Source organism: Leucoraja erinacea, chromosome 22 (genome assembly GCF_028641065.1).
Source record: "Leucoraja erinacea ecotype New England chromosome 22, Leri_hhj_1, whole genome shotgun sequence".
NCBI classification, from domain to species: Eukaryota; Metazoa; Chordata; class Chondrichthyes; order Rajiformes; family Rajidae; genus Leucoraja; species Leucoraja erinaceus.
This window is the reverse complement of record NC_073398.1, coordinates 15112770-15126899: the sequence shown is the minus strand read 5'-3', so window position 1 is coordinate 15126899 and position 14130 is coordinate 15112770. Positions and strand designations below refer to the sequence as shown.

Sequence of the window (14130 nt, the reverse complement as noted above, 5' to 3'; positions counted from 1 at the left end):
TCTTTCTTGTCTTGCTAAAGGTCACTGATGACATTTGAGTCCATTTCAACTGTTAGTAAATAGTTACAAAATTAAAAGTTGTTTTCTTTAAAAATACATTTTCGTACTTTAATTACATCGTTTATTTTCTTAGAATTAATATTAATCAATTATGTTTTGCATCCAGGTTTTGCATCATGAATGGTTATATTAAATAACTAGCTAGATATGAAATGTATCAGGTCTCTCAGTTCAACATAACTTGAGTCTGCTGATGGAACAAGAACCTATGTCTAATCTGCAGTGCATTCCCAACTTAAGGAATGCACTGAATTGCCAAAGGCACCTTGCTATTTTCTAACAAAAGGCATGTCTGTTTTGGCCGAAGCATCCTGTCTCTGACAATTTTTATTTTAAGTGTGTAGCTTCTTGGTGCTTAAGGTTTCATCTGTTTGATTTTTAAACAAAAGATAAACTACTTCATTGTTTGTTAACTCCTATCAATCACAACTTTCCTACCTTCTCTTTGGCTTTCTATAAATTAGTGTATAGTATTAAATATTTTAAGCACTATTTATAGTGTCAAATATGTGCTTCGACAAAATTTCTTGCGTTTAAAGATAAATATTGTATTTTGCCTAGATCTGATGAAGGTCCGATAACCACAATCATATTGTAAAAATACACTGGAATTCAATAGACAATCATAAGTTTAACAAATAGCAAGGACCAATGGTCCAGGGACCATTGCCTGCTGTAGGGCATGATGTTGCAAATTGAGCCGACTGAAAGTGGCATCAACAGTTGGAGTTTGAGTATCTTTGCTCAGGCAGTTTTGATTATACATATAAGTATAGAAATGTATAATAAAAACTATTGGGAAATGTAGATGTAAGATATTGTAAGTATTGTGACATAAAACCAAATATTATAAACACAAAGGAGAATGCTGTGATTTGTAGATGGGGACTGAGTACTTCTGATAATCTTGGTATTCTTTTCTTGGCCAGTGCATAGAAGATATGATGGTGTTACACAGTATCATATCTTCAGCCTTAGTTGTGCCCCAGTTTTCAGGGAACACCATAAAGCGCACATATTTTTTTTTAAATTACATTAATTATGTTTAAAGAGTAAAATATATGAATGGGTGAATAAAGCTGGCATTATTTATAATTAAATGAGAAGGTACTACTTGATACATTTCTGAGATTCATTAGCAACATTTCTACTATAACCTGCTGAGTGTGAAGAAAATTATTTTCTGTTTGTGATGGTTACATAGTCTTTGCAAGCAGAATTCACTTTAAAGTATTGCAGTGGGGAAAAAATGTTCACAGCAGCTTGATGCCCTTGCAACTCTGTACATTAATTTTGATATCTGTTTCTCAATCATCCAGATTGGCCTTAATTGGTATTGGCAATTTTTTAAAATATAAAGTAGTGACGCTGGCTTTAATAAAGTTCCATTGCTAGCAAGACAAATTTAAGAACTTTTGTTCATAGTATTTGTTGTGTATCTGTGGGCTCGCTTGGTTATGGCGCATGTTAATCTTGCTCATGTTAAGGTTTAAATAGGAGGATACTTTTAATTGGCAAACTATTTTTGGAATTGCCTAGAGATTTTAGTGATTGGCAAGAGAAAAATATGATCATAAGTTTCTGATGGTCTTTTTCTGATGTTTGGGGAGCACTTAGAATGGAAACAAACCTAGAAGGAAAGGAATAATGTAACTATTGTTTTCTCTTTTAACCATTAACTTTTATTTCTGCTGCATTTTTTAAAAAATAATTTGTGTGGTGAACAGAATGTAATGGTCTTACACGTAACGAAAATCACATCCGTAAATCTATACCTAAAATCTCCACTTTCAATTTCTACATATGAATCAGCGGCAAATTGAAGGATCGTGCAGAACCCTCCTTGTCTAACTGTGCAGTAGCATATAAAAATGTGAGGAGAAGTCCATCACAAATTTCGCTGGACACCATATCAATTGACAGCAGTCTTCTGGAAGAACAGTTCTTAGACAGTGATGGAAGTGAAAGCCTACTTTTATTGGTGAAGGGTAAGTTCTATTTTAAAATATCATCAAATTATGTAAAAATAAAGAAATTGAAACAGTTCAGAATACTTGAACCAACTTAACTCAAAATAGAAACATAGAAACATAGAAATTAGGTGCAGGAGTAGGCCATTCGGCCCTTCGAGCCTGCACCGCCATTCAATATGATCATGGCTGATCATCCAACTCAGTATCCCGTACCTGCCTTCTCTCCATACCCCCTAATCCCCTTAGCCACAAGGGCCACATCTAACTCCCTCTTAAATATAGCCAATGAACTGGCCTCAACTACCCTCTGTGGCAGAGAGTTCCAGAGATTCACCACTCTCTGTGTGAAAAATACTTAAACCTTAGTCGTAAAGTATCCCCAATTCTACATATTCTCCCTCCTTACCTTCAAAGTGAGTGGAATTCAAGCCCCCCCCCCCCCGTCTGTACAACTCAAAAACATTCCCGGTTTTAGATCTTGACATTTATTTTCCTCCAAAAACTTCTTGAATAATTGCATAATTATTTTCTCCATGAAGTGAATAGAAACTTAGAAAAATAGGTGCAGGAGTAGGCTATTCGATCCAGCACCGGCTGATCAACTAAAATCAGTGCCCTGCTTTTTTCCCCACATCCCTTGATTCCTTTAGCCCGAAGAGCTAAATCTAACTCTCTCTTGAAAATATCCAGTGAATTGGCCCCCACTGCCTTCTGTGGCAGAGCATTCCACAGATTCACAACTCTCTGGGTGAATAAGTTTTTCCACATCTCAGTCCTAAGTGGCCTACCCTTTATTCTTAAACGGTGACCCCTGGTTCTGGACTCCCCCAACATTGGGAACATTTTTTCTCCATCTAGCCTATTCAATCCTTTAAGTATTTTATATTTTTCTATGATCCCTCTCAACGACCCATTCTTTCATCATATGTCTGACCCGCCATCCTGGTGAACCTATGTTGCACTCCCTCAATAGCAATAATGTCCTTCCTCAAATTAGGAAACCAAAATTGTACACAATACTCCCAAGTCCGGTCTCACCAGGGCTCTGTACGACTGCAGTAGGACCTCCTTGCTCCTAAACTCAAATCCTCTTGCAATGAAGGCCATTAGTTTTCCTCACTGCCTGCTGTACCTGCATGCTTACATTCAGTGACAGATGTACAAGCACACCCAGGTCTTGTTGCACCTCATTTTTCTTCCTAATCGCCTACAGCTCTATCCCACACAAGCCGATCCAAACGGTCATGGCCAAGCATCATGTACCGGGCGAAGTGGCAGATTACATTCTGGACAATTACAACCAGTTCAGCATGAGAGTCTCATCATGGTCAGTAACATCAGAGTGGCACAGACTGGAGGTTGGGATCATCACAGGCTGTACCATCTCCGTGATCCTATTGGCCTTGGCGATGAACACGATCCTCAAGTCTGCTGAGCCAGAGTGCTGGGGCCCTCGGAACAATTCAGGAATGCGCCAACCACCAATCAGAGCCTTCATGGACGACCTGACTGTCACCACTGAGTCAGTGCCAGGAGGCAGGTGGATCCTGCAGGGGTTGGAGAAACTGATTGGATGGGCAAGGATGAGGTTTAAGCCAAGAAAATCAAGGTCACTGGTGCTGAAGAAGGGCAAAGTCATGGACAGGTTCAGTTTTAACATCGAAGGGACACCAATCCCAACTGTCTCCGAAAGGCCAGTGAAGAGTCTTGGCAATGTGTTTAACATCAGCCCGAAGGATACAGCATCTGTCCAGGCAACCTGTCAGGAGCTGGTTGAGAGCGGTGGACCGGTCGGGGCTTCCCAGCAAGTTCAAGGCATGATTTACAAGCATGGTATCCTGCCAAGGATACTCTGGCCACTGCTTGTCTAAAAAGTCCCAATCTCCATCGTAGAGAGACCGGAGAGGAAAGTCAGCAGCTTCCTCGGGAGGCGGCAGGGACTACCCGGGAGCCTTAGCAGCATCGCCCTTTACAGAAATAACACCAAGCTCCAGCGGCCCCTGAAGGCCCTGGAGGAGGACTTTAAGGTGACTTGGGCCAGAGAGGTGATGCTGTACAGGGACTCCAGCGACCCCAAGGTGGCTCAGGCAGGGGTGGAGGTGAAAACTGGGAGGAAGTGGAGAGCCGGCGAAGTGTTCGGGGGTCAATTCTTCTTAATCTGGCAGGCACAGAAGCTGCTCGACGTGCCAGAAGATTTCATTATGAACCGACTAGATTTGACCCGGCTGGTGTCCAGCTTGCTCTTGCTGAATCTATCCGAGACCCTGGTATGTGAATTATGTACTAACTTGGTCATGGAGAGGCATTTGTTCTTTTCCCGGAGCCAGAAACAGGGAGAACCTGGGGAGATGTATGCCAGTGCGTTGAAGCACATTGCCAATCGGTGCGATTTCTGGGATATATGTGATAGCCTAGTCCGTGACTGTTTGGTCTATGGTGTCCGCAATGATAAATGTGGTGCTGAGCTTACTCTAGAGACTGTTGAAAACCGCTGTCGCATTGCTGAAATGGCTGACGCACGTACAAAAGTTATAGGACACTCTGCTGGTCGTGAAATTAATGTTGCCGCGATGTCTTATCACAAATCTTAATCACGGTGTGTGACTTAAGTTATTCCAACAGCAGAAGCTCAACAGCAGTGTACGATGTCTTGCCTAGCCCATCGAACCTCTTCATCTAGGGCAAAGTGGAATCTCCAGATTGCTCACAATGCTCAGGCAAAGGGACATTGGAACACATCCTGAGCTGCTGCCCAAAGGATCTTGGGCAGGGCCGGTACGTACACCTGGCGTCATGACCAGGTTCTTAAACCCATTGCTGAAGTCATCAGCATGGGAATCAGCAGCTGCAGACGAGAACGCCCCACCACCCAGATGATCACCTTTGTGAAGGCCGGAGTGCAGCTGCCAAGCACCACAGCAGCCAGGAATCCGTCAGGAATCCTGCCGACTACGCAGGACTGGCAGCTTTCTGTAGACCCAGTGAAACGGCTGAAGTTCCCACAGCACATTGCCACGACCACCCTGAGGACAGACATCCTCCTAGTCTCAGAGGCGACCAAAAACATTGTCTTGCTGGAGCTGACAGTGCCGTGGGGGGACCGTCTGGAGGAGGCCCACGAGAGGAAGAAGACCAAGTACGAAGAGCTGGTCATAGACTGCCGTAAGCAGGGCTGGAAGGCAAGGTGTATGCCCATCGAGGTTGGCTCTAGAGGTTTTGCAGGGCAATCGCTCTACAAAGCCTTGAGTGCACTGGGTATCACCGAAATGGAGAGGAGAAGAGCCATCAAGAACACCACAGAGGCAGCGGAGAAAGCCTCGAGATGGCTCTGGATCAGGAGAGGAGGTCCATGGGGAGGAGCGAATGCCACCTGAACACAAGTCGTGGTCTGATCAACCACGGCTGGGTTGCCTGGGTGAGGGTGTCTGATGTTGAAAAACCCGAAACACCCAATGACCCCAGTTTACATCACTGATGATGTGTTCAGGAGTATCAGTAGATGTATTTTTTTTTTAATCAATCCCTGTCACCTCATGCACTGCCACTGGACTGCAGGCCTACTTTGCTAATCTCAGGGCTACTTCAATCTAAATTTATATTTCCCTGGATAATACCTAGCATCCTGTTTTGTTTAAAAATCTCTGAGCCATATGGACAATGCCAAGAGAGACTTTTGAGATATCTGAGCCAATAAGTAAATGCTCACATTGAAGTTTCATGAAGTTTATTTTTACTTCAGTCTCGTGTTTCAAGAAGGTACCTGATCTTGCTTTTTAATTCCAAAATGTTTCATGGAATCTGTTGTGTAACAAAATTGTTTTGACATTAAATCATAAATTAACATGCATTTTGCACACTTGTATTGTAACAGGAAAAAAAATAATGACTTGCTATTGAATGTGGACCAGCAGTTTTTTCACCTGAAAAACATGTGAATGCATGTTTACTTAATCTCAAGTTTCCAGGATAACTTTTTCATTTTGCACTTCAAATTTTTGTTTGTTTCACAAAACATTTGTCAGTGATGTTTTTATGTTTGTCGAGCTTAATTGAAACAAAGTATGTGTTCATCTTCTCAGATGCTTGTATTGATGATGCCTCGGTCATTAGTCTTAAAGAAGCTTCCATTGATCAGAGTCCAGCGGAAAGTGCTAATGAAGCATTTGGGACTGACGGTTGTGGCAGAATATCACCAGATGTCTGCAGCACTGCATCTCATAGTGTGGAACAGATCCCTGGAGATTTGGTAAACATGAGCAGCTCTGATTTTGCAGAATTGTTATGTACAGGATTCTATCAGTTAAATGCTATTAAGATCTCGGATACAGATAAAAGTGAGAAAACTAAGTTTTCAGCAGAATAAAGAAAAATTATATTTAATCACTCAAAAGGAATGTCACCTAGCACAAATTACAGATGCGATTATTTGGATTGGTGTGTCAAAATCTTGCCAATTTTAAAAATGATTCTGCAGTCACGTCTATCTGTTTTGTAACTTGTCCTATTCCCTGTAGTATTTCATCATTGTTTCTACTTGCAGACTCTAACTGTGTGACTGAGATGAAGCATTGTTAAATTTAAATGCTCGTGAGAAAGTTTGCCCAATTTTCCTCTGATACATATTTCCCTTCCGAAATGCACATAGTTGCATTTTTTGTTTCCAAGCAATGTAGTATGTGTATACATATAAAGCACACTTTTCAATTCTGAAGATTCAGAAGTTAGACATGTAAAATAATTTGATGAAAAGGCCCCAAGATCCTACCATATTACGTTAAGTTTCCTTATCCGATTGGTATTTTTTCTTCATGGTTAAACTGACATTTGTGATTTTAGTTGATCTTTGTATGATTACCTGGCTATTTTTGATTAATGGTTTTATTGAATTTGCCCAGTCACCTGGTCCACTGGTTGAAACAAGGAACTGTAGAGGCTGGTTTACAAAAAGAATAGGCAGTGTTGGAGTAACTCAATAGTTCAGGCATCTTCCTTGGAGAACATAGAACAGTTCAGCTTTTTGGGTCAGGACCCTTCTTCAGGTTGATTGTGAGGTGGGGAATGATGGGGGGAGGGAGACAGCTAAAAGAGTAGAAGGACAAAAGGTGGCAGGTAATAGGCGAACACAAGTGAGAGGGTTTTGGATAGGAAATGAAAAAAAAGTGACAAAAGGATTGGAGGTTTGTGAATTGTGAAGCCAGAGGTCTATTGAAACTGGAAACTCCAGTCCAGTGAGATTTGCCCCATTATATTATAATAAACAAGTCTAATTTTTTCTGTATACAATTACAGGAGAAGAGCATATTTTAAGTGGAGACAGTTAGAGGGAACAAGATCTATCTTCTGCACTTCCCCAAAGTCCTCCTACTCGGCACAATAAATTAGTATTTTTCTGATTATACTCCTGAGCCAAGCCATTAATATGTTGCTGATGCTATTTATAATGTCACCCAGTGATGCATGCATTCACCGTAAGAGCATTTTATGCTTTGTTAAAAATGCGTCTTTTGTTGCCAGCCATTATAACCATTACTATTTTCTTTGGACAGGTGTCAGTCTTGGTTTTCAATGTCTTTGGTGTAAACTGTGCAATTGATGTAAAGGGTGAGGATACAACAGTGTCTTTCCAGATAAATCAAGTGCTGCCAAAGCAACATGGAAACATCAGTGTTCGGCAATACCTTAGCAACCGTAGTCTGGGTAAGTAGTAATTTTATTTGTATCTCCATAATTGGAGGAACAATTTACTGTTTAACCTTAGGCTGTGCAATAAAATGGAGCTACAAACTGGTTATAGAATTTTGTTGCAAAAATTAACACATGTTCCCATATTTGTATATGACTAGGCAATTATTTAGCTTGATGATGCACATTTCACAACCCAATGACATGAACATTAGAGTCTCCAATTGCAAGTAATACCCTGTACTCCCCCTCTCTTTCCAATGACACCCCATACCAATGTGCACCTATTTCCCCAACTATCTCCCATCCACCCTCTAAAGTCAGCGTGCTTCTTTCCCCTCCTTCATACACTCATCTCCCCTCTCCACTGTCCCTTACAGTTATATCCCACCCCGTCTTTACATTTCACTCCTCTCTCCTTATCTGACACCCTTTTGTCTCCTTTGTAACTTACTCCACCCATCTGCAATCACCCCCCCCCCCCCCCCCCCCACACCCCCCCACCCCCCCCTCCCCCCACTCCCCCCCGTTCCCCCCCTCCCCCCCCCCCCCCCCCCCCCCCCCCCCCCCCCCTCCCAACTACAATCTGTCTGAAAAGGGGTCTGGGAACTTTGTACAGCCATTCCTTCCATTGTCTGACCTGCTGAGTTTGTCTTGCACTTTGTATTTTTATCACACAAAATGTATTGTGTAATGTATTTTGATAAGTGTATCTTTTTCTGCATGTAACATTTAATGATGTGTTATCAATTTATCAGATGATATTTATAAGAATGCATCGTGATTTTAGGAAATATTTCCCAATTGAAAATTATTCATATTTAAAAATGCAGTATACATTTGGTTGAAATCATGAACCTAAGGTTTGGCTGAGGTCTCTAACAGTTTTATTCTTGTTTCTCATAATGGCTTAGAAACATAGAAACATAGAAAATAGGTGCAGGAGTAGGCTATTCGGCCCTTTGAGCCTGTACCGCCATTCAATATGATCATGGCTGATCATCCAACTCTGTATCCTGTACCTGCCTTCTCTCCATACCCCCTGATCCCTTTAGCCACAAGGGCCACATCTAACTCACTCTTAAATATAGCCAATGAACTGGCCTCAACTACCTTCTGTGGCAGAGAATTCCAGAGATTTACCACTCTCTGTGTGAAAAATGTTTTCCTCATCTCGGTCCTAAAAGATTTCCCCCTTTCCTTAAACTATGACCCCTTGTTCTGGACTTCCCCAACATCGGGAACAATCTTCCTGCATCTAGCCTGTCCAACCCCTTAAGAATTTTGTACGTTTCTATAAGATCCCCCCTCATTCTTCTAAATTCTAGCGAGTACAAGCCGAGTCTATCCAGTCTTTCTTCATATGAAAGTCCTGACATCCCAGGAATCAGTCTGGTGAACCTTCGCTGTACTCCCTCTATGGCAAGAATGTCTTTCCTCAGATTAGGAGACCAAAACTGTACGCAAGACTCCAGGTGTGGTCTCACCAAGACCCTGTACAACTGCAGTAGAACCTCCCTGCTCCTATACTCAAATCCTTTTGCTATGAATGCTAACATACCATTTGCTTTCTTCACTGCCTGCTGCACCTGCATGCCTACTTTTAATGACTGGTGTACCATGACACCCAGGTCTCGTTGCATCTCCCCTTTTCCTAATCGGCCACCATTCAGATAATAGTCTACTTTCCTGTTTTTGCCACCAAAGTAGATAACCTCACATTTATCCACATTATACTGCATCTGCCATGCATTTGCCCACTCACCCAGCCTATCCAAGTCACCTTACAGTCTCCTAGCATCCTCCTCACAGCTAACACTGCCCCCCAGCTTCGTGTCATCTGCAAACTTGGAGATGTTGCATTCAATTCCAAATCATTAATATACATTGTAAATAGTTGGGGTCCCAGCACTGAGCCTTGCGGTACCCCTCTAGTCACTGCCTGCCATTGTGAAAAGGACCCGTTTGAAAAGGCTTGAAAAGCATTACAAGGTAATTTTTTTGATAATTAAAATAGTTGATCATATTGGTTTGTTTCAATGATTGGATTCTCTTCCTAATATTTGCCTATAGAATGAGCAGAAATAGTTCCACATTCAATTATGAACACTGCTGCTATATTCAAGCATTGGCACAATACAGTTAAGAGCAGCTCAGTGAGAAACCGAGTAACTGCTGAATCAGATTTTCCTCCTTTTGCGCAACACTAACCTATCCTCGTACATGCTACACAATGCCTGAGAACACATGTATCTTGATTTATGGCAATCAATGTTCACTCTACTCAATATTTTGTAAGTTAGCATTTTCAGCTGTAATTGTTACACAATTACTGCTGGGCCTGCTATTGGAGTTTCTTTCTTGTCCAAGTTTTTAATCACTGCTTGCCTCTGGAAAGGTAATACAACGTAGTCTGTTTCACTGCACTCCATCATCTGGCCATTTCATAAACTGCAGTCAGAGGAATCAGCTTCAACAAAAATTTCAATTTGCCTGCATACTTTAATAACAACCACACAGTAACTCTGTTGAACAGATGTGATCACTCTCTGGACTAAGTTGGGGAGCAGAACTGGCGTTTGGTAGTAAAAATGTGACAAAATATTTGCGTCTTCTGATATGAGAAGGCTCGGAAATTGTACATCAATATGATGGGCATATCTAGTCAGCCCATTGATCAGTGGTGCAGTAGCACAACGACTTTATGAAATGATACAGACCATCCATTTGTGGCTGAAGTAATATGGTGCATATTGTTGCCTTCGATTTTTTTTTTAAGGAGAGTGGTTTTGCCATTTTGGCAGTCACAAACTTATAGAATCACTAGACCAAGTGGGACCCATTGGGTCCCGTCCCCCAAGGCGGAGGGAGGGGGTGTGGCGTCACAGGGGAGGGCTGGACCCCAAACATAATACTCCACCACTCACCCATAGGTCCCAACACTCACCACTCCTTTGAGAGGGAGGGGTAGAGAGGGATGGTAGGGGGAGGTGGTAGAGAGGGAGAGGGGCAGAGAGGGAGGGGATAGAGAGCCCACCCCATCTCCCTCATTTCCCTCATCCTCCTCCCCTCCCATTCCCTGGCATAGCACATATCCAGGTCATAGAGCATCGCCAGGGCCCTGAACCCGGCCTGGTTCTCGTACTCAGCCTGGCCGTGGCTGTAAACTGCAGCCGTCAGCTCGGCCACCGCATGGGCCCCAGTCCAGGCCCCGATTTCATCTCCGGGCTTGTCCTTGACCCCGGCTCGCGCTTGGTTCCACTGGCGGCTTCTTTCTCGGCCCCAGTCATGGCCCCCTCCCAAGCTCCAGGCTCGGACCTCACTGCAGCTCCAGGCTCGGCTCCAGCCCAGGGCCTGTCGCCGGGCTCGGCCCGCAACAGCAGCCTATCCACCAGGCGGCGGGTGGGCATGGACCCGAGGACCCAAGCGAGGCCGCGGGCGTGTGTGAAACGGGCGCCGATCTGAGCCATGGTGCCCGCCCACCTCATTGTGACATCAGAACAAAGCATGAAGGAGTGAGAATGAAGCAGATCGACCGTTAGGGAGGTGGTGAAGTATTTGAGGAATGTTCAGGAAATGTGGCGCTCCCCTGACGTCACTCGAAGCACGTGGAATATTTTGTGTGTGAAACTGGCTCCGAGCTCATGCCCGCCCACCTCATTGTGACGTCATCAGTGGAAGCTGGTCATTTTAAAAGGGTGTTTTTTTTAAACTTTAATCAGCAATGTCATGAAATAAAGCATAAAATTTGAAATGAAGTTGCTCACTGCTTAGAGGGGGAAAATGTGTCAGAATATGCAAAAATCTTATTGTTACCGCGTAGTGTTTTTGCGAAAATATAAAGACACACACATATACACATACACACCTACAAGATCAAACTTTTAATAAGTATATGATATGATGATAGATAGATACAGCATGGAAACGGGCCTTATGGCCCAACTCGTCCATGCCAACCAAGATGCCCTATCTAACCTAGTCTTGCAAAGCATGAGTTTGAGTCTGTTGCATTTTCACAGTACTTGTTCGTCATTCCTTACACCATTTCTGGCCTGGAATATGCCATTGAGTCTTTGGTGGAAGGTATTTCCAATAATGTTTTGTTTAGTTTGCATTTTAAGTCTGTTTGAGTTGTAACATTTTTTATTGAATGTATGAGTTCTCTTTGGATACTATTAGTTGTGAATTATCTTCACTTAACTTCTCTTGAATGCCAATTTTATTGTGTTTTTTGAGCTAAATCAGACAACCAGATGAACTCCAAAATTTCCCTCCACGTCTAGAGCATCAAAAGGAAACTTGACATGCTCACCACACATATTTCCTCGTGTAACTGTCCTCCTTTGATTGAACCATTTCAGCATTGCTTTATCCAGATGTTTGTTTCAAGAGTCAAGAGTGGTTGGTTGTCAGATATACCGGCAACAGAACACTTGCTGTAGTTTAGCAGGCCCATTCATGCAATAACATCTAACACCTTGTGTTTTACGCAAGATTCCAGCATCTACACTTCCTTGTGTCAACCTATGGATAAATAACAATAATACAATTAATTAATACTAAGTAACTATAATAGTGCAAAATCAAAGTCTGTAGTGCAACCAGTCCAAAGAAGATCATAGTTGCTGAAAGAGGGTTAGTGTTGTGCACTGTTCAAGAGCCTGATGGTTGCTGGGAAGAAGCTATTGTCAAATCTGCATTGATTTATTATTGTCATTGATTTACTTTAGACACATCACTCATGCACAAGCTAAGAACACAAGAATCCAGTGCTCTTTTAATTACCAGCCACCTGTTCACCATTTCCATATTTTGCTGAGTTGTATTAGTGGTACCTTTTTTTGTTGCTTCAGGCACTCCAGCTTCCTATCAATGGTCAAAACCGGACATTTACAGGGTTTTACTGTTATGTGAGCTTTAATTGGCTTATGTTTAATCTCTTTACTGTACTTTTACTGCATTCTTGATGTGGGATTTTAAAATCTTAAGTGCAGATTTTTTACAGAACACAAAAACATCCTGCAGGTCAATAAGTGAGTTGCCAATTAATTAGGAGTCTTCCTAATAGTTAACTTGTCTTTCCATGTTATTTGAAATATTTTGCAGTATTACATTTATACTTCAAACATTTTCAAAGTAAAAACAAATTTCTTTAAAAAAAAAACTCGTCAGCTGTGTGAACAGTAGAATTTTATTGGCACAAAATTGCACAACGAATATTCAGTGCCATGATAGTATAGAGAATAGGACATAGTTAAGAATATTTAAGAGGATCTAACTAATCATTAATAATTTTCAGTTCTTTACCACTGCTGTTTCTCATTAATTTTGAGGACAAGCATTTTTGTACTTTTTTAAGTGCAGTGGCATCAGATTTGAGACGAACCGTTGAAATGAAATTATGTCAGTTGCTGGTATCCTTCAGTCAGCATTGGATTATATTGGTTGTTCAGTCAGTCCGAATGCCACATGTGAGAAGAAAATTTGCATCAAGAGGTCTAAGACTGGTCATAGATTGTCAAGAAATTAGTCTTGTAATTTAAGGAACAGTAAATGTTTTTGATATTCAATTTATGCTTTATCAGTTAAGCAAGGAAAAAATACATTTTGGCATTTAAAAAAGATTGTTAGAAATAAGCACGCATCAACAAACTTGACTTCTATTGAAGTAATTTGTTAAACAGTGGAGCTGCCTCCTTTGACTTTGTTTTATTACATTTTTTTAAATCATGGTCAGATCGACACCAGTCTTCAATGACGCAAGAATGCAAGAAAGAATTGCCTGAAGTGAGTTTACGGCTCGAGAATGGGCCTAGTGCTGGTGTCCATTCACCACTTGCAGCCCAGAATGGATTCTTGCAATGCATGATTAAGAACTTCAACTCGGAGTTCCTGGTATCTTCCCTCACAAATTTAGGAGTATTTTTGGAAGATGACGTACCTGCTGACATAATCCCCATGAAGATTGAAATCATGGGCACTAGGATAAACCTGAAGGTATGTTCTGGAAAACATTTTCACAATAATGTAGTGAAATGTGATTGTCAGCAAAGTTCCCACTTGAAATTTTATTGCTGGTGAAAACTGTGTGTGCCCCACCTGTCAATCTGTCTATAAAAAGCTAGTACGTGCAAAATCATAGAAAATTAGTGATCTTTATTTGAATATAGTCTCTGTAAGATCAGCAAATGCATTAGTGATGTTTTAGTGTGTTGGCTGCAGAAGGGTTGGATTTGTACAGCAAATATCAAGCTAACATTTATTTATGTAAAATAAAATTGGGCAGCTGTTTCCAATATCACATGTTAAACACAAAAATAAGCGATTCTATATTACTTTCAGTAGAAATGCTGAAACAACATTTTGCCATCTGTTCACCATTCATTCGGTTATATTATATGGCAAGCAGTGT

The 14130-nt window shown here is 41.7% G+C and overlaps 1 protein-coding gene across 2 annotated transcripts in view; it reads left to right on the top strand.

The window, feature by feature from the left end:
- The window catches only part of LOC129707733 (bridge-like lipid transfer protein family member 3B), an 80771-nt gene that overhangs the window by 51672 nt on the left and 14969 nt on the right, over positions 1 to 14130 (top strand). For both annotated transcript variants that reach the window (XM_055652977.1, XM_055652978.1), the window contains 4 exons: positions 1873 to 2048; positions 6113 to 6279; positions 7580 to 7730; positions 13456 to 13715. In XM_055652977.1, coding sequence (XP_055508952.1) covers positions 1873 to 2048; positions 6113 to 6279; positions 7580 to 7730; positions 13456 to 13715 — 754 coding nt within the window. The remainder of the gene's footprint in view (positions 1 to 1872; positions 2049 to 6112; positions 6280 to 7579; positions 7731 to 13455; positions 13716 to 14130) is intronic.